At 48.2% G+C, this 20654-nt stretch overlaps 1 protein-coding gene across 2 annotated transcripts in view; it reads right to left on the reverse strand.

Moving 5' to 3' along the window:
- The window catches only part of Cyfip2 (cytoplasmic FMR1 interacting protein 2), a 102869-nt gene that overhangs the window by 63730 nt on the left and 18485 nt on the right, over positions 1–20654 (reverse strand). Inside the window, exons 8-16 of one of the 2 annotated variants that reach the window (XM_051167219.1) lie at positions 20278–20382; positions 18005–18096; positions 16058–16175; positions 12079–12198; positions 11575–11700; positions 6926–7092; positions 6118–6265; positions 3936–4010; positions 2786–2939 (exon numbers count right to left, since the gene is read on the reverse strand). In XM_051167219.1, the coding sequence (XP_051023176.1) occupies positions 2786–2939; positions 3936–4010; positions 6118–6265; positions 6926–7092; positions 11575–11700; positions 12079–12198; positions 16058–16175; positions 18005–18096; positions 20278–20382 (1105 nt within the window). The remainder of the gene's footprint in view (positions 1–2785; positions 2940–3935; positions 4011–6117; positions 6266–6925; positions 7093–11574; positions 11701–12078; positions 12199–16057; positions 16176–18004; positions 18097–20277; positions 20383–20654) is intronic. The other variant, XM_051167220.1, reaches the window with a different exon arrangement.

The following is a 20654-nucleotide window of genomic DNA, read 5'->3' on the forward strand; positions in this document are numbered from 1 at the left end:
GCATCTGTCAGCTTCTGAGACAGGACAGGTTATCCCAAAAGAAATGGATTTATACACAAACCCTGTTGATAGGACACACCTACCAATGTTGACTTTCAAGGAAGCATGGCCCCTTGTCCCCTGTATGTGGTAACCTTGGATCTCTTACTACTTGGAGGTCTTGAAAGTTCAGCTTAAGCACTTGGGAGCCCGAGATAGGCAGATCATTGTGAGTTCGAGGCCACCCTGGTCTACAAAGAGAGTCCAGGGCAGCCATGACTATGAGAGAAGCCCTGTCTTGAAAATCCGAAAAAATAAAAAATAAAAAATAAAGAAAGCCCAGCCTCTCAGAGGAAGAGGAGGGTACTGGACTGAGATATAGTCTGGAAGTGTCCACTGCTAGGAAAAATGACTAGTGTGAAAGTATGAAGGAAAATGGCCCCAAAGAAATGCAAATCAAAACAACTGAGATTGCATCTTACACAGGTCAGAATGGGTAAGATCAAAAACACAAGTGACAGCTCATGCTGGTGAGGATGTGGAGCAAGGGAAACACCCCTCCATTGCTGGTGGGAGTGCAAACTTGCACAACCACCTTGTACATCAGTGTGGTGCTTTCTCAGAAAATTGGGAATCGATCTACCTCAAGCCCCAGCTATACCACTCTTGGGCATATACTTAAAGGACACCCCATCACACCACAAAGACACTTGCTCAACTATGCTCATAGCAGCTCTATTCATAATACCCAGAAACTGTAAACAACCTAGATGTCTGCCAACTCAAGAATGGATAAAGAAAATGTGGTATGTTTAACACAATGGAGTATTACTCAGCTATTAAAAACAAGGACATAATGAAATTTTCAGGCAAATGGATGGAACTAGTAAAAAAAATCATCCTGAGTGAGGTAACCTAAACTCAGAAAGACAAACATGATATATACTCACTTATAAGTGGATATTATCTGTAAAGTAAAAGACTGTCATACTATGATCCACAGACCCAGAGAGGCTAAGTAACAAGGAGGGAATGGTGTGCGTGCGCGCGCACACGCGCGCGCGCGTGTGTGTGTACATAAAAATCTCCCTGAGAAGGGAAAATAGAATAGATTTTCTGGGTGAACAGGAGGGATCAGGTGTGTGGAAGAGAGTACTGAAAGAGACAACTGGAATTGGGGTGGTGGTACCATTTTAGGGGCAAGGTAGAAACCTAGTGCAACGGAACTCTTTGGAATCTACAAGGGTGACACTAGCGAAGACTCCTAGTCATGGGGACATGGAGCCTGAACCAGCCATCATCTCTAACCAGGCAGGGCTTCTAGTGGAGGGATTGGGACACCAACCCAGTCACAAAACCTTAGACCTACAATTTGTTCTGCCTGCAAGAAGTGCTGTGGGAAAGGTGATGCAGAACTTGTGGAGTGGCCAACCAATGCCCGGTCCAACTTAAAACCCATGCCACAAGATGGAGCCCATGCCTGACACTGCCTGGAGGGCCAGGAACCAGAGGCTGGACCACCTGAGAACTAGGATAGTGGTAAACATGACTGGCGGAGGGGTGGGTTGTGGGGGGGGGGGGAAAGGAAAGAAAGTCAATGAAATGACTTCATCCAGCAACTGATGGGAGCAGATGCAGAGACTCACAGGCAAACATCAGGAAGAGGGGAGGAGGGACTATAGGAGCCACAGAGGTCAAGGACATCATAAGAGCACGGCCCTCAGAATCAACGAACCAGGGTTCATAGGGGATCACAGAGGCGGAAGTGACAATTAGGGAGTCTGCACAGGCCTGACCTAGGTCTTCTGCATATACGCTATGGTTGTGTAGTTTGGTAGTTCTTGTGGGGCTCCTAAAAGTGGGAGCAGGGCTGTCTCGGACCCTTTTGCTTGCTTCCAGGACCCTTTTCCCTCTACTGGGTTGCCCCGTCCAGCTTTGATATGAGGGCTTGTGCCTAGTTTTATTGTAATTTGTTATGCTGTGTTTGGTTAATATGCCTGGAAGGGCTGCTTTTTTTCTAAAGGAAAACAGAGGAGGAGAGGATGTGGGTGAAAGGGGAGGTGAGGAGAGGGACTGGGCAAAGATTGGGGAGGGGGGAAACTGCAGTCAGGATGTTATACACAAGAGAAGAATAAAGAAAAAAAATATCGGCCCCATAGGCTCACAGGGAAGTATGGCCTTGTTGGAGGATTGTTGGAGGAAGTGTGTCCCTGTCTCTTCCTGCTGCCTGTGGATCCAGATGTAGAGCTCTCAGCTCAGTCTCCAACACCACGTCTGCCTGCATGCCGCCGTGCTTCCTGCCATGACCACTATGGACTGGACCTCTGAACTGTAAGCCAGCCCCAACTTAATGTTTCCCTTTTATAAGACTTGCCTTGGCCATGCAATGGAAACCCGGCACAACCGAGTTCATAGCTACTGCTCACCGACCAAAGGCTGACCCAGTGCACGGCTGTGCTACAGACACGCGTCCCCAGTGTGCTTTCCGCTTCTAACCGATGTCTACCAGACAAACTCATTTGGGCCAGAATGCATGCAACAGAGCCTGGCCTTTCCTCCCTCCCTCCTCCTCCCCGCCCCGCGCCCCCCCCCCCGGCCCCCCCAGCAAGCTGACAGAAAGGCCTTTCTTTTGGTTGGTTTTAAAGTAATCTTTTGCCCTTGGGAGCCAAGTGTGGCCCCGTGTGGTTCAAGATTCCATCTGTCTACAATTTCCAGTCTGACCGGTCTCCTTGGCTGCCCTGGGAGGTGGATGCCCTGTCTTCGCTGCATGCCCCCCCCCGCCCCCCCCCGGGGCCCCGAGGCTCACCGCTGATGTTGAGCAAGTGTGTGAAGAAGAAGGATTGCTTGTGGAAGTCCTCTATGGCAAGGACGATGGGGCCATCGAGGCTGCTTCGGAGCGTCTTCTTGGAGCCGCTCTTGTCTGCGATGAGCGACTCGAGCATGGTGCGCACCATGTATAGCTTGAAAAGAAAGGGGAGAGAAGGTGAGGGTGGCCCTCCACGCCGAGGAAGCGCGTGCCTTCCCTTCCCGCCTCCCTCCCTCGTGCTTTCTTGCGTTCTCAAAGAGAACTGTCTTAAGGAAGCACGGATTTAGTCAGAGAAGTGGGTCTGGAACCACAGAACCTTCTCTCCCTGCTCTTCTGGGACCCAGCACATGCCAGGCAAGCATTCCATCACCAAGCTCGCCGCCCGCCCTCGTGGAAAACCTCCGAGATGGAGACTGACCAACTTTTCAAAGTTCTCTGCCTAGGGCCCACAGGACCCCCTAGGTGGACCTGACGATGGCAGGTAGTTAAAGGCCCATGAGAGGATCCTGCCTTCCCTGCTTAGCCAAAGGTGTGGACATCCATGTCACTCTACAGTCACTCTCAGATTTTCCCAGATGACCATGGTAACAGCATGGATGGGGCACTGAACCAGGAATCAAAAGAGCCAGGTTCAAAGCCAGGCACTGCCATTGACTTGCTGTGTGACCTTAGACAACAAAGCCTCCACTCTGGGCTCCAGTTGCCTTTTCTTACAGGAGGAATTGGACCAGCTAAGCTCTCAACCCAGTCTCTTTCAGCTCTAACATTGGGAGGAGTTATGCAACAGACAAAGCTCAAAACAGCCCCCACCCCACCACCGTTTTAGGAGCCTCTGTGTTTTTGAACCTGCCAGTGAATGCTGGCGCCCTCTGGTGGCCTGGGCTGCATTGCACAGCCTTCCCGTGATTCTGGATGGAAATCCGTTAAGTCCACAGGAGGCTACAAGACACTTAACTCCTGCCTACAGACTGCCCTGCATGCAAAGGGCCAAGTGCACTAGGTTTGTTCTTTCTGCTATTCTCATATTTTTTTTTCACACCACTTGTCTTTGAATCTGAGGGCTGGAAAGGGCCTTGAGGAGCCAGGCTAGTCTGTTCCTGCTGCCTCCCGCAGTAGGCACCCAAACCAACCCAGCCAGGCGGTGTTATACCAGGGATCGGCAGCCTCTTCGGCCCTGTGTGCCACCAGTGGGGTGAAACAAAGCCCTCGGGGACCACTGGCAGGCCTAAGACATAGACAGGAGAGAAGGAGGAGGGAATGGGAGGGCAGGAGAGACAGGGAGGAGGGAGAGAGAGAAAGAGAGAGAGAGAGAGAGAAAAGCGAGAGGTATTGTATACAGTGGGAAAGCCACCACAACTGCAGGGGCCACATGTAACACGCTCCGACCTCCCAACAACCACGCTACTTTCTGCAGTTTCTGTATGGGCCCTAGGGTCTCACCCACCATGGGCCTGGCAGCACTCACAGATGGTTGGCATGCTATGCTACCCTACGCGTGTATACCCTTCTGTGGGGAAAGGATGGCCACTGTTGCTGATTTCCTAGGCAGTCCACCCTCTATGAACCTGTCAGTAGGTCTGTCTCTCGGTACAGTGCTAATGATGCCTTGGAATCCCCAAAGAAAGGAGGCTGTGGTGACTGGATTCACATCCAGTTCTCCCTACTGGAAAAGTGGCTTCATTCTTTAGCCAACTGTATTAGTTTAACAGGGCGTTTAACCCACCAGGACAGCCTACTGCTCAACTCCATGAGATGCTTGCATCTTCTACTGCATGCTGAAGGCTACGATGGAGCCCTGGGGTGGGCATCAGGAGACCTGGGTTCTTGTCCCACCTCTACTCATCTTGTGACTTGGACAAGTCACTTCCCCTTTCTGAACCTCAGTTTCTCCATCTGTGATGGGGGGGGGGGAGGAGGGAGTTTTCCTCTCCCTATGCTCCAGCTCTGGGGCTCCCGAGGAGTCAACTAAACATGTCTGTGCTATCAACCTAGCCCAGTGGCACCTGGGGGGTGGAGCTTAGCTTTCAGTGACCAATCTGCAGTTCTCAAATTATCTACAACGATGCCCTCTCCTGTCTTCGGTCTATAGCGCCTCCATCCTTCTCCTGTCCCAGCTCCTCACAGGCCCTGTCTTTATCTACTTCTCAGGACTTACCACACCAGGGCACTCAGAGTTAGAAAGCTCTCTGACCCTCAAGTATTTCAGACCTGTCTATGGAGGCTTCTTTGGAAGGTACCACAAGCAGAAGACAAAGTCTGTGCACATTGGAAACTGCAGAGCTAAGTAATGCTAACCCTGCTAAACACTCACTCACCCCAGCCCTGCCCAGACATGGACGCACACAGAAGGAAGGGTCAGAAAGGGCCTCAGATGGCCCGAGTCAGGTATTCCAGAGTAGAGAAGGCTTGAAAGGCCATGTAAGGAGGAGCTTCCAGCTTGAGGCTTCTGGAGCCTGCAAGACCCTGGCAGTTTCAGTAAGTCTCATCTGTTTTCAAATACCACAGAAAGTAGACCAGGCAATACCTTTCCTACATCGGCAGTGAGAATTGAACTTCGTGATTTACTCTTTTTCCCCCATGTAATTTTAAGACTGTTCTGGATAAGCACAGGTAACCATCTTAATGCAGAAGGTCTGGCGGGGAACCCAGAGTATTCCTGACAACCAGACTTTCTCTAAGGGAAGAGGCTTGCCACGCTTGTGGGCTGTCTTTGGAAAAGGGATGGGAAAATTAGAAAAGTTAAGGGTTTTATTGTTAATGTGATCTCATCCAAAGTTTTCTTTCTTCTTCTTCTTTTTCTTTTTCTTTCTTTCTTTTTTTTTTTCTTTTAAGAAGATGATCAGAGCTAAGAGAGGTTAAGGTCCGTGCCCAAGAACATAGGGCAGGTCAGACGCAGAACTTGTAAGTTCCCATGCCAGGATGCCACTGTAGGCCAAGGGGCTGGTGTTATTACAATATACAGACCGACCAATCCCTGCCAGACTCCTCCTGTGCTGTAGAACGTGAGCTTTACAGGGCTAGGAGATAGCTGGGTCAGCAGCTGTGTGCGACTACCACTGGTCAGACTCGACAACTGAGGCGCAGAGAGATTGTGTAACATGCCCAAGGTCACACAGGTGTCTAGGATTAGAACCCAGGTCTCCTGAATCTGAGGCCAGTAGTCTTCCTGTGTATATCAAAACCAGACATCAGGAAAAGCCTAGAGCGGCTGCTTAGGCCTGCCCTTCCTCACAAGGATCCCGGTCCCACTACCCCATGGTTAGGTATGTTGCCCCTTCCATGGTCCAGCTGGCCTGGAGTCAGAGGAGCCAGGCTGCCCAGGAACCACTTACCTGTGTGCTAGATGGCCCCACAGCACGTCGGGGCACCTTGATGTCAAAGCCACCTTTGGGGTCTTTCTCCCCTCTTAAGCATGGGTCATTGGGGGGTTCTCGGCCTCCCTCCCAGTCACAGATCGTCTTGCGAATTGCCTGCAGGACACTGGGGAAGAAGGGGGAACTTAGCTCAGGTGTCTTCAAGGGTGTTTCTAGGCCCCACAGTGTCTTGGTACCTCCTGCATTAATGTTCTGGGTGTTTGGGAAGTGCATTCACTCCTGGACCCACCCAGGGATGCTGTTAACAGGGTCAAGGCACTTTGAACAAGTGGCTGCCATGGCTTTGGTGGCCATCGACTACCTAAGAACTCAGCTGTAAGCCATTCAGGGGCCTGGAGGACAGATGCTAGGGGTGGCGAGAGGAGGAAGAAGCTACAGGGGCATCTCATTAGCACCACTAACTCCATGGCTAACGTTTTCATAACAGCTTATATTTATAGCCTACTCACTCTACATGGTGTGCGCTGAAGTCTACATATAGATCATTTCCTTTCACCATCCCCCTGGCCATGGACACAATGACTCCATCTTACAAACAAAGAACCGACACTCAGAGGACTCATTTGAATGATACGCTTTTAGACAGCTGTAGGTTTGAGTTCAAACTCTAAGTGGAGGCTTGGCGTATCACAAACATCCACCCGCCAGAGGGTCTGTGTGTTTGGGAGCCATGCTAGAAGCCAACTGAGCTAGAAGGCCCTCCTCTTCCAGCCCTGCAATCCCACAGACCTGCAGCACCCTGAATGGGGCCGTCCGAGGCCCCTACCTGATGAGGACATTCTTTTTCTTGCGCACAGCTTGCCTCAGCGGCTCCCGCAGCGTCACCTGGGCGAAATCCTGCAGGGCTGCGTAGATAGTGTTGCGGATGGCCTGGTTGAAGACACTCTCCATCCTGCCCATGAGCACCTGCAGACCCTTAATCATGGCAATCACCTGGTGGGCACAGAGCAAGGGTCAGCCTAGCTATCATTTAGCAAGCCATCTGCTCACCATGCAGTGCCACACTGCAGAGAAGGGGCACTGGAGATACCCCAGTGCCTCTAATACTGCCAGGTCACGACGAGGTAAGAAATGGTACCAAATGCACACAGATCAGCGCTCTCCTCCTTCCGTCAGTGACCATGCTAAAGGGGTGCTCTCATGCACTGTGGCTGGATGTGTCAACTTATACTTCTGCCATTCTGGAAAAAGGATGGTATTTCCTGAGCAGCTACAAATAGAACTATCCCATGATTCATCCATCCTACTTCTGCATGTACCTGAGAGCAATGAAACCAGTGAGTTGAAGAAACACCTGAAGCCAGTGTTAACTGACAACAGCCAGGACAGAATCTACAGCGTGTAGAGACAAACTGGGTTAGATGTAAACAATGCAAGATTATGCAGCCGTAAAGAAGTAGTTCTGCCATAGGTAACAACATGGACAGAACTGGAGGGCATTCACCATATTAAGTCGGGCACAGAACAAAGCTTAAAAAAATAAAATAAAATAAAATAAAAGAAAAAAGAAAAAAGAAAGAGGGGGTGGAGAGAGAGAGATGGCTCCGTTGGTGAAGCGTTTGCATTGTAAGCATGAGACCCAAGTTCAAACTTCAGAACCAGCAGAGAAAAAAGTGAGCATGGTGGAGAGCTGGTAGTTCAGTGCTGGGAGACAGAGCGAGTTGGATTCTTGGGGCTCAGTGCCCAGGTAGCCTAACTGGGGAATAGAAGTCCAAGGTGGCCAGCTCCTGAGGAATGACATGTGAAGTTGAGTTCTTGCCTCCATGTGTATAAGAATGTGTCACACACTCACACATACACACGAGTACTGGAAGGATACAGTGGGCAGTAATGGAGAGGTGATGGCTTGTGTATATAGGAGTGCACTTGGATAGGAGGGACAACTTCCAATGCTACGTTACAGTGGGAAAAGCCGCACTGCATGTGTAGCTGCGGATTTCAAAGCAAAATAGCTACTAGAGGGGAATTTGAATGTTTCCAACAACAACAATAATTCAAAGTGATGGATATGCAGATTAGCTGATCTGACATTTACATAGTGAGTCCAAAATTCTGACACATCAATCATAGTGGACCTCATGGTTATTTATAGCCATTACGTGTTAACCCAAAATAGAAGACGACACTTGTACCTTGCTACAAAGGCAAGACTGTGCCTCGTGAAGCAGGTTACTGTCATCCTAGTCCATGCTCTTACTCTCTTTGCTGACTGTTGACAAATCACAGCTGGCCCTTGGACCACATCCTGGATATTACTCCTGTGGGTTTTTGGAGATCTCTCTACCCACACGATCATAAACTCTACCAAACCAGACCACTGTTTCAACTGCTGGAACATTTGCAAAATCTTCCCTTCGGAACAAAGTGGCCGATAGCTGCTTGACCCTTTTCTGGAGCCTTTTCCCAAAGCTGTCCGGAAGACACCTCTGCTTCTACATGTACAAAGGAGGGAAGGGGGAGCTTGGGTTGGGACAAGTCGGGCCAGCCTCAGTCTTGGTTGTTATCTGGGGGCTGTGTGCCAGAGGGCCTGTGCTTTTTCTTTGGATGACCGTTTTCTCCTGGCCCTGAGCACTCCCTCCCCTCCCCTGCCGTCTGCTGCCCAGTGGGTGTGGGAGGGACAGGAATGACAGATTAGGTCGGAGACACAGTCTCTATCAGGCCATCTTCCCCAGCAGTAAACCTTGTGAGAACACATGGGAATCAGACAATGAATCAGCCATCACACAGCGGTCACACTCTCTCACACCCACAGTCATGTGTCTGCCTGCACACACCAGGCTCAGCACAGAAGGCCCTGTGGCTAGGAAGGCCCTGCTATGCACGTCTATGTGTGAAAGCCCCTAACAGGAGCCTTCTGTTGAACAGGAAGGAACAAGGGAATGAATGCTGAGCTTACACAGGAGGATTTTTTTTCCCTCTAAAAATGTTAAAGAAACAGAACAAAATAAACAAGACATACCCTAAACAAACAACAACACTAGCAATTAGGGTGAGAAACCTGGTCAGAAGGTGAGGCCGTCCCTAGAAGCCAAAGAGCAAAATGCTGTGCCGCAGTAAGGTAATGAAAAAAAGAACTTTAATAAGGGAGGCATTCAAAGGTGGTCAGGCTCCCAAAGGTCTGGGCTCCTGGCCAGAGGTGAAGTTAAAACGCACCCAGACAGGGGCTAGAGAGCTGGTGCAGCAGGTAAGAACATTACCTGCTTTTGCAGACCCGAGTTCTGTTCCCAACACCCACGTTGGGCAGCTTACCGTTGCTTGTAATTCCAGCCCAAGGCCTGCTTAGACACTCACATGCATGGTCTCTCACACAGACAAACCCATAATTAAAACACTGAGACAAATGGATAGATACAGAAGGGTTTGGAATAGTTTCAAACACAGGGTGGGCAAGGCTGTAGGACCTGAGGGTAAAATCTTTGCAACTCAAGACTACATAAAGATTTCTTAGCTAGATCCCCATTTACCATACTGTAAAATAGGTTGAATAGTTTGGACTCTAGCAAAATATGAAGGCAGAGTTCTTCAAAGGCACTGCCAAGGAAACAGAGGCAAAGTCACCAAGCAAAGGACCTGCTCACAACACATGCTTGATCAAAGTTTTGTGGTGAGGATATGGAAAGAACTCCCACAATTTGACAACGAGAAAGCAAAACACAACCATTCTCAATGGGCAAGGACAGCCAGGTGGTGGCTGCAACAATGGTGACACACACCTTTGATTCCAGGCAAAGGCAGGTGGATCTCTGAGGTCACATGAACTCAGAATGAGTTCCAGGACAGCTAGGGCTGTACAGAGCAATAACCCTGTCTCAAAAAAAAAAAAAAAAAAAAAAAAAAAAAAAAAGAAAGAAAAGAAAAAAAAAAGCAAAAGCAAAGACTTCGATAGAATATTTTACACAAAAGAATAGGTGATAAGGGCATGAAAAAACACTTGGCATCACTACACTCTGGGAAAATGAGAATGACAGGGCTAATGAGACTCACCTATATATATATATATATATATATATATATATATATGACCATTAGAATGGCCAGGATCATTTGTAAGATGGCCACTGCCAGGGCCTGTGAGGGCACAGAGCAATGGGACGTGGTGGTGATTTGAAGTCCCCCTTTGTGTGGCCACTGAAGGAACATCTACAATGTGAGTACTCCAGTAAAAGGCTAGAGCTCAGCCAGGCTTGACAGGACAAGCCTGTAGAGTCCCAAGACCTGCCTTGGCTAGCAAGTGGGTTCAACAGCAAAAATAAAAAATAAGAGAGAGAGAGAGGGACTATGTCAATGAAAAAATGAACAGAAAGACAAACAAAGCAACCATCCTTCCATCTCCATCCCCACAGCACGGGGTTGAGAGTGTGACCATACTCTGCTTTTTGACATGGGTGCTAGGGATCTGAACTGGGGGTCCTTAGGCTTCTACAGTCAGTTCTCTCACCCAAGGAGACACCTTGCCAGCCCTCATCATATGTTTTACACTTTAATTTATTCTTAGAAAATGTCATACATGTATGCATTATGCACCGGCTGGCTCTGTGGCACCTCGACACAAGCTAGAGTCTTCAGAGAGGAAGGAGCCTCAGTTGAGGAAATGCCTCCATGGGACCCAGCTGTAAGGCATTTTCTTAATTAGTGATTGATGGAGGAAGGCCAGTCCATTTGGGTGGGGCCATCCCTGGGCTGGAGGTCTTGGATCCTATAAGAAAGCAGGCTGAGCAAGCCAGGGGAAGCAAGCTGGTTCTCAGCACCCCTCTGTGGCCTCTGCATCAGCTCCTACCTAAAGGTTTCTGCCCTGTCTGAGTCCCTGGTAACTGAGTTCCTTCAATGATCGACAGCAATATGGAAGTGTAATCCAAATACACCCTTCTCTTCCCTACTTGCTTTTTCGTCATGGTGTTTCATCGTAGCAATAGAAACCCTAACTAAGGCACATTATATTTTGATCATATCTGCCTTCACTTCCTCTCGACCCTCCCTCAGGCCCTTCTAATCTCATATCCTCCTTTCATAAGCACTTAGTTATTCATCTATTTCTTATGTTTTAAGCCTGAGTCCACTGAGTGCTGCCCATACACCCATAGGCATGGAGTCATCGGCCTGGGCATGGGGGACTCAATCAATGGCCACACCCTTAAAGAAGAATGACTCTTGCTACTCCAGTAACTAGTAACTGTTCTTCCACTGGGGGAGGGGGTCAGGGCCTCAGGAACCTTCTAGGGTCTATGCTGGGATTTTAAATTAGCTGGGTCCCTTCATCACTTCTTAGTAACCTGGATTGGGGGTGGGGAGGAGGAAATCAGAAAAAGGGCAGCAAGTTAAGATGACAACATTGTTGGGTGATTAAAAGAACTCCAGGAACCATGGGGAGCAGCAGTTCTGGGGTGAGTGGGGAGAGCAGGGTATCAGCACACCCACCTCCACAAAGGCAAACTTCTCCTCGCTGGTGTAATTGTAGCGCGTGGCTCTCTCATACTCTTCCGCTGTGCCCGGGCAGTCCTTGTTGCAGAATTTGTCTGTGGGGTGGACCAGCTTCCAGGAGTACTGGGGAGAGAAGAAACAGCCGATGCCTAGCAACTGAGGTACGGGCAAGAAAATGGCCAAGCCATACCAGGGCATGCTAAAATGGGATGAAGAGATGAAGGCACCAACTCAGGCAAGGTGGGGACAGACCCTGGAAACACCATGTAAAAAACTCTAGATACAGGTGTGTGTGTGTGTGTGTGTGTGTGTGTGTGTGTGTGTGTGTGTGAAGTGATGAAAATATTCTTAATTTAAGGTTATGCAATTCTGTAAACACTCTAAGATATGTAGATCTCAGTCAGGTAAGCAATGTGTCATATGAACCAGATGTAGAGGCAGAGGCCCATGGACGCCATGGCAATAGACTAAGTGTGAGGCCTGCCACCTCAGGACACTTACCACCTCCATGACATGGGCGCTCCACTTGGATAGAAGTTGCAGGCCTCTCAAGGCCAAGTCAAAAAGCTCCCGGTACTCTTCATCCGACTTCTGGCTGTCCAGGCCTGAGCCTGTCACCACCTGGGGAAAACACAGAATGCAACACTCACCACATGGTCCATGGGCCTGACGCTTATAAGCATTCCTCCTCTGATTTCCCTGCAAGAACTATGCAGTTTGTTATGCTCCCCTGTGAGGTAAACATGGCATTGACGGGACGTCTTGCTGAAAGTCACACAGGAGGTATCAGTCTATTTCCCCATTTAGCCCTACCCTAGAGCCTGCAGCAAAGGCTTTAACCCTGTCTTGACTAGTAAGTCCTTGCTGTGATGTGAAATATGAGTGAGTACGCAAGCAATGACTTTCACAGAGCACTGTGACATCACAGGTCCCCTGGTTTCATATTCTGTTTCACATACAGTGTTCATCACAGGTCACCAAAATGATGTCATAGTTCACTTATTAGCTGCAATGTGCTGATTGAAAAGATATTCCATACCATATGTATGTATGTATGTATGCATGCATATACATGGTATATTTACATGATATGTATATATGTGGACATGAATATATGCAGGTGGTCATCAATGATGGACACTATCTTTGCAAATTTGCTTCATTGCTATGATCTGTAATTTCCCAAGCTAACGCAGCAATGTGGACATCCCTTGCAGACACCTGCATGCTCCCAGTTGAGCTGAGGCCTCTCTCCCTTTTTGGTTTAGCTCTCATATTTCAAGCGAACATACCCCCTATAGCTTAAGCAGGCTTGAGATGCCCTCACTTTTGGGCTTTTAGTTAACAATTTCAAACAGAGCTGGTGTGCTAGGGCAGTAATTCTCAGCCTTCCTAAGGCTGTGACCCTTTAACACAGTTCTTCAATTTGTGGTGACTCCCAACTATAAAATTATTTTCATTGCTACCTCACAACTTTAATTTTGCTACTCCCGTGAATCATAATGTAAACCTTGTGATAAGGTTGTTCAATCACAAAGGGGTCGTGACCCACAGGTTGAGAACCACTGTGCTATGCAGTGCTCTGTGCCCAGGAAAGCTGCAACGGACATGCGTAGAAACACTTCCTTCTAACTGAAGTCATGGTGCTGTTGACACTCAGCGAGTGCCAATGAATCAACCAAAACTGCCACAAAGGTATCTTTAGACAGAAATGTAGATGAAACAAGATTCTGTGGTGTTAAAAACACCCTGGTAAGAGGCTCGTGGGAATTTGAGTTTCTCTGTGGGCAATGACTCACTATTTTTTTTTTTAATTCAGAGTTTATGGTTTTTATAGAATGTTACAACTGAACGTTATGAAAACTGGTAACATATATGCACATAGAAAGTGCGTTCATTTGGCTGTATGGATCTGAGGTTGTCTACATCTAGAGAACTCATGCTATGGTAGATAGGAACTATCTAGAAAAATGTTGTGTCTGTATTGTATGATCTTATCATCTCCTATATACAGAAAGACAGCTATTTATGATGTGATGTTTAGCTTTAGCTGCCAACTTGGCACAGCCTAGAGTCACCCTGGAAGGGTGTCTCAGTGAGAGACTGTCTACCTTTGGGTCATCCTGGAGGGCTATCCATGGGCAATGGCCTTAATTAAGTTAAGTGACAAGGGAAGATCCAGCCTACTATGGATGGCAACTCTCCCTAACCAGGAGGTACTGGATTGTGGATGAGTGGCATAAGCAAGCGAGTGAGCGAGCAAGGGAGCATGCATCCATTTCTCCCCACTCTTAACTGTGTGTGTGTGTGATGTGAGCAGCTGTCTCAAGCTCTTACCCCTGTGACTGTTTCAAAGCGATGGGCCATAACCTGGAACTGTGAACTAAAATAAACTAGTCTTTAAGTTGCCTTTTGTCAAGAGCATTTAATTATAGTAACAGAGATAAAACTACACTAATGGCATTTACACATGGTGTTGGGTCTTATAAATAATAGAGACGATTCACAATATATTCAAGCATGAAAATAGGTTATATGAAAAGCAAAGACATTTCTAAGAGACTGGAGGATCTGTAGAATTTGGTGTCAGTTGTAGATCCTAGAGCAATCCCTCATGAACGCCAGGAGGTAATTGTAATAGTGATGATGATGATGGTGGTGGTGGTGGTGGTGGTGATGATGATGATAAAATAACCTTTGGGCAGAATTAGTCTCAGCTGGCACAAACACGTGACTAGGAATTCCGGATGACAAATGATTATGCTTATCTCAGCTTACTCGCACATTTGGAAAGACAGATAAAGGTTTGGACTTGGTATGGTCCTTGTGAGTTCCAAGCTTACTAACCATGCTGCCTGTATTTGTCAGATGGAGCTCATTTCAAATGAGCGAGGTTAAGGTCACAGGTACTTCCCGGAAAAAGATGATCGCCATGGCCATTGGCCACACGGTGGAGCCACTGAGCAAATGTGGCCTCTTCCACAATGTGGAAGCTGAGATTGGGGACCTGTGTGGGCTTAAAATGCACACCTTACATATCAGTAAGAAAGCCATCTTTGGGAAGGGACCCACGAAGACATGGTAACCAAAGTTAGTTGTGAGGTGGTAGGATTCTATGGGATTGGCTACCCTTCTTTTGTGTATCTAATATTTTTACTTTCTTCTTCTCTTTTTGTTTTTTGTTTTTGGTGTTTTTCATTACAGGGTTTCTCTGTGTAGTCTTGGCTGCCCTAGATTCACTTTGTAGACCAGCCTGGCCTCAAATGCACAGAGATCTGCCTGCCTCTGCCTCAGCGAGTGCTGGGATTATAGACGTGTGCCACCACACTCGGCTTCTAATTTTTTTATCAACTCTGTGAATTGATCATGTTCTTATATTTAAAAAAAGAAAAAAGTCAAAAAAACAATCCTTCACATTGCAAGGGATCTTTACGGCACACACACTTGTGGACCACCATGGGTGTCAGTTTTCACTCTCCATTGTCTCTGGGACCGGGTCTCTTGGTTGTTTGACATTGCAATCGCCAGGCTAGCTGCTCCACAAGCCTCCTGTGTTGCTGTAGAAGCCCTGAGGTTGCAGACATGTGCTCCCACTGCTGGCTTTATGTAAGTTCTGGGGACCCTAACTCAGCTGTTGCCCATGCTTGCCTGGTAAGTGTTTTCCCCGCTGAGCATTGCCCCGCCCCTTTATGGCCTTTTCTTTCCATTTATATTTCTGCAATGATCATGTTTATGCATCTTTAAATGGTATCATGGGCAGAGGTGTTTAGAACTCTGTCTCTGGCCATTGAAGGTGGAGATGGGAGGAATCCTATGTAGCTAATAAGTTACTGGGCCTTTACTGTATTCCAGACACAACACATATACCAAGCACCCTGCTTAGTGAACCTTTCAAAATAAGCGCTATCATCACTTCCATTTAAAAGACGTCTGTGTTATTTTTAACGGGCACGGTAGTTGTAGATGTCTGTGGGACACAGTGTGAAGATTCGACACATGCATACACCACCTCTGATGTCATTTCTTCATGTTGAGGTCCATAATTATCATCCACCACAATCACTCTACTGTGTGATACAACATTACAAGCGATTCCTCCTACTTGGCTATTTTAAGCCTGTATTTTGCTTAAATAATTGCTATTTAATAAAAGTACACATACCCCCAAGAAAAAGGACAGCATTTCTCTCATCTGACTGTACCTGTGTTCCTGTTACACTATCTCCATCACTGACCATTCCCCCAGTTTCCCCACCCCAACTCCCATCCCCCTCAGGCAGTGCTAGAATTATATCCATTTTGCAGATGAAGGAATCGAGGCCCAGAGACACTGATCAACAGCCCTAGTCTGACTCTAAACCCACGCTCCCAGCAAGGCCACCTTCCTGCCTCTGGCAGTGTATTCCCCCTAGGCCATGTTGCCTGCTCTTGCTCAGCCTCTCTGTACAGCTGCCGGCCCTGGCCCAGCCACAGGACCCACCTCACTGTTGCTGTAGCGAGCCAGCTCAGAGATGAAGCGGATATGGTCATCCCGGATCTGAACCATCTGCTCGCAGATGTTGTACTGGGGGCTGATGCTGCTCTGCGTGCAAGTCCACCTGGGAAGAAAAGCACAGGGTTTGTGTACGGGGCCGGGCTCCAGGCACTCTGGGTGGAACCGAATGGTAATGTGGCTGCCTACTCCCCAGAGCTGGCTCTCTAGGCAGCGTGGCTAGAGAGGAGAGTCCTGTCTCTGCCTTCCCCAGATTTTACCACAGTGGTGTTTCTGGGCGCCAGTGTACAATACCTAAACAATACTTACCAATAAAGTGAGAGGGTGAGGGCCAAGATCACAGCCTCTCTATGGCCACAAAAGGCTAGAATCGCAGCCGAGCAAAACCAAGCTGGGCAGCCTCCCTGTCTTTTCCAACAAGGACCTGGTGACATGGATTTACTCCCTGTCACTCTGAGGGGTACAGTTAGTGCCTCCCACACTTTTCTTTCTTCCTTTTTTCTTCCCATTCTCATCCTCCCTCCCCTCTCTTCTTTCCCTTCTGTCCTTTTGAAAGATGTCATTAGGAAAACCACCCTGAATCAGGTGGAAAAAAAACGAACAAAAGCCTCACCCTCTGTCCTCTTCCTCTGTCCAGAACTAGTGTCTCAACAGACAGAGAATGGGGAGCCAGTAGGCAGAACTTTGATTCAAAAGAAGATGCAAAGAGACTCTCATAAGGATTATGAGCAGTGGTGCCTTCCTCCTCCGCTAGTTTTTCATTCTGAGCTCCTTGCATAGGGAATGCTGTTGCTCAAACTTCTGACTCTGCCTGGTTGTAAGCTGATATCTGCCTAACCAGCCTCTTTCTCTAAAATTGCCAGACATGTCTGAATTTCCCCACTGACCCATCTCTGGGGCTCCAGGTAGAGGTAGCTTGTAGGTCAGGGACCCCTCTGCAGGTGTCTTAGGTGTGTTTGTTTGTTTGTTTGTTTTTGAGACTGGGTTCTAATGTAGCTGAGGCTGGCCTTGAGCACCTGTTCCTCCTGCCTCCACCTCTCAACTGCTGGGATTATAGGCATTTGTACCATACCTGGGCTCTGCTGGTGTCATTTTAAATCGCAGCTACTAAGAGTTGCTGTGGCAGGGGGATCACAAATTCAAGGTAATTCTGGGCTGGGCTACATATAGAGTTGAACTCAATGAGACCCTGACCCCAAATGAAAAGTAAGAAGAGAGGCAAGGCTGCAGTTCACTTGTAGGGTACTTGCCCAGCATGTACAAGACCTTGGGTCAATTACCAGTGCTGCAGCCCTTGGAGAGAGACTGACCAAAGGGTGGCCAGGACTGATCCACATGGATAGGCCATAGTCTCTTAGCTATAGGTAATATCCGTGTAGATGGACCATCCTCTAATGTCTTCTGAGATTAGAGGGACCAGGGTTGAAGCTAGACTAGCCCAGCCCTTCTCCCCCCAAAAAAATCCTCCTGGGAGCCACTGAGTCACCCCCAGGCTTTAGCATAGACTCCCTAGAACCATGGTTTCCTTTATATGACGTAAGGGGAGATTACCAACCCATGTCCCTGCCGGATCCATCAGCGACACTGTTAACCCCGTACTTACTGCATAGTCACAAAACCTGAGCAGACACCTGACCCAGTGACATCTGCTACCATCAGTAGACTCCTGCTGTCCCACTGAGGGGCGGGGGTTACCGCAGAGCAGGACAAGGGGCGTGGCTATGCTCTGAGCCCTTTAGAGCTTGGCAGCAAAGAGCTGGTGCAAAAGAGCTCAGAGCATCCTCGCTATTCCCCTCCTGGCAGTACTGTTCTGCCTGCGGGAATCCACCTGCCCAGAGCTCTGGGGAGGGAGGAGGGACTGAAGTGGTCCCTCAGCTCCTTGCCCGGAGCTGGGCATCCTCACAGGAGCCGAGAGACATTACGGCAGGCACTCACTTGGACTTGTTCTCTTCATAGTGAGCACTGGTCTTAATGTATCTGGCCAGCTCTATCTGCATGTCGCCGAAAAGGGGTACCACCTGCAGCTGCTGCAAAGGAAGCAAACAGAGCACGTGAGATGCCACAGGCAGGGCTGGGCGGCTGTACCATCAGGGTGGAAGGCTTCAGTGTGCACCTGGGGCTAGTAGCTTGAATTATTTCTATAACGGTATTGCCACAAGGTCCTGGCACCCAGAGGAACCCCAGCCATTGGTTAGGCCCTTCCCCTGCCTCCAACCTACTGTGTACTTCAAGCAATTGACACCAGAAAGGCAAAGTGAGATTTGTTCAAGGTCACATAGGAGAATAGACGAGGCAGAGGACCAGATGGCTGGCCTCCTAGTACAGGGTCCTTTCTATAGATCAGAAGGTTTCTGTTGCTCCAAACTGGAGTAGGAGCAGATGGCAGAGGGCTACGGCCTGAGGCAGCCTTCCGGAGTCTGTCATTAAAGTACAGATAGGCCAAGGACATGTGGAAGGGAGGCTGCTATCTCCTTACAACTGTCTCTCCTGCACTGGACAGGGGACCAGGCACTTTATAAACACTATCTCAGCTGAGCCTGGCCTATGTAGGCCTGTAATCCCAGATATTCTGACAGAGAGGTAAGAGGGTCTTATGCACACAGGCTCCATGGGCAATACAGTGAGACTCTACCGTAAAATAAAAAGTTAAAAAAAAAAAAAAAGGTGTGATATAATTAGTAATAGAAGATTTAATTCGCATGGGCAAGGCCCTGGGTTTAATCCTAAGTACTATGAAACCCAACTACCCAACCATCCACTATCTCCATGCACACATAACCAAGTGGGGTCAGTGCTGTCTCCCTCTCACTGTACTGGCACAGGAATGGACACATAGGAAGCTTAGTCTGTTCAGGAAGTCAGACCAGATAAAGCAAGAGCCAGGATCAGAACCCTTGACTCCAGGAGGCCTTGTTGATGCCTTTCCCCAAAGCTACTTCCGTTAGAAGGCAGTGGAGCCCAATTAAACCCTGGCCCTGTGTAGGCCTGGTTCTACCTTCCTTCTTATGGCCTGAGGACAGACATTGCAGTTTCTCAATATGGGGCCCGTTTTCATCTGGGGTAGCTCTGGAAAAAAGCTAACAAACCAACTCACAAGATGCCTCTGAGGACTCAACATTTCCCCTTCAACCTCACCTAGTATCTTCCACAACACAACATCCTTCCCCCAGGGCGGAGCTCACATCTGAAGGACCCAACATCAGAGTAAACTCGGAATGAGAATACACTTCCAGATGGGACATCTCCTCGTTCAAACTCCAAAGACTTAAAACTTGCCTGTGGGTTTTTATTTAGAAAGTGTTGGGGCCAGAAGATCAGAGCTCAGAGATGTCGGAATGCATGTATGTAAGCTGAATGCTGGTGGGTTTCTGTGCCTAAATGGTGCAGGCAAGTGGACTGCCCTGGGCCCCAGAGTGGCTACAATGGCAACCATGAATCGACTTAAACTCTAGGGTTTCAGGGATGGAGAAGTGGCTCAGAAGTTAAGAGTACTTTATTGCTCTTCTAGAAGACCAGGGTTTGATGCCAGGTACCCACATGGCAGATTACAACCATCTGTAACTATAGTTACACAAATACGGTGCAGATATGTGCAGGTACAATACTCATACACATAAGATAAAAGTAAATCTTAAAAAAAAAAAAAAAAATATCCCGGGGCTGGAGAAATGGCTCAGAGGTTAAGAGCACTGGCTGCTCTTCCAAAGGTCCTGAGTTCAACTCACAGCAATCACATGGTGGCTCACAACCATCTATAATGAGATCTGGTGCCCTCTTCTGGCCATGAGGTGTACATGCAGGTGAAACAGTGTGTGTGTGTCTGTGTGTGTGTCTGTGTGTGTGTGTGTGTGTGTGTGTGTGTGTGTAATAAATAAATCTTAAAAAAAAAATCTAGTCTTTAGTCCTCCTTGCATGAGCAAGGAGTAATGAAAATCCACACAGGCATTTTCTTCTAGGATGCAACTCTGTCTTTAGGAAAGGGAAAAAAGCAAGCAGGAAGACTTCCAAGGCCTTCAGTGGGATCCGGGCTGAGTCCTGAGGCTGTAGTGAGGGCAGCTGGGCCTGTGTTTCCTGTTCCCTGTGTATCTTTAGATGCCTCTGAACCATCTCCACAGCTTTCTGCCTAATTTCCTTCCTTCCCCCAGGGCTTTAGGCTCTAGGCTCTAGTAATTCTGTCCCCCTGCCCAGGCCCAGATCCAATTACTAACCTTAAAAAACTTATCAATTTTGCTCAGGTTGATTCTCTTCTTGGCATCCAGCTTGTAAATGTTACTGACATTTCCATCCATCAGGTAGAGGCCAAAGCCCATCACCTAGAATGAGAAAGGGCCAAGTGCAAAGCTCTCATCACACCTCCAGAGGGATTAACAAAGGTGGGGATCCATGACGCATACGTGCACACATGTGCAAGCATGTGCAAATCTAACTGGTATCTTGCAGGGACGCGCATGCTATTTCAAAAGCATACACATCTCCAAGAGAAAACAGGAAACTCGGGCCTGATTTCAACAAGAAAGTGTGGTGTCAGTTCCCAAAAAACTCTTAGGAACCACACAGTATTCTAAAGACGAGGAATCGGAGACAC

This window comes from Acomys russatus, chromosome 25 (genome assembly GCF_903995435.1).
Source record: "Acomys russatus chromosome 25, mAcoRus1.1, whole genome shotgun sequence".
NCBI lineage: Eukaryota > Metazoa > Chordata > Mammalia > Rodentia > Muridae > Acomys > Acomys russatus.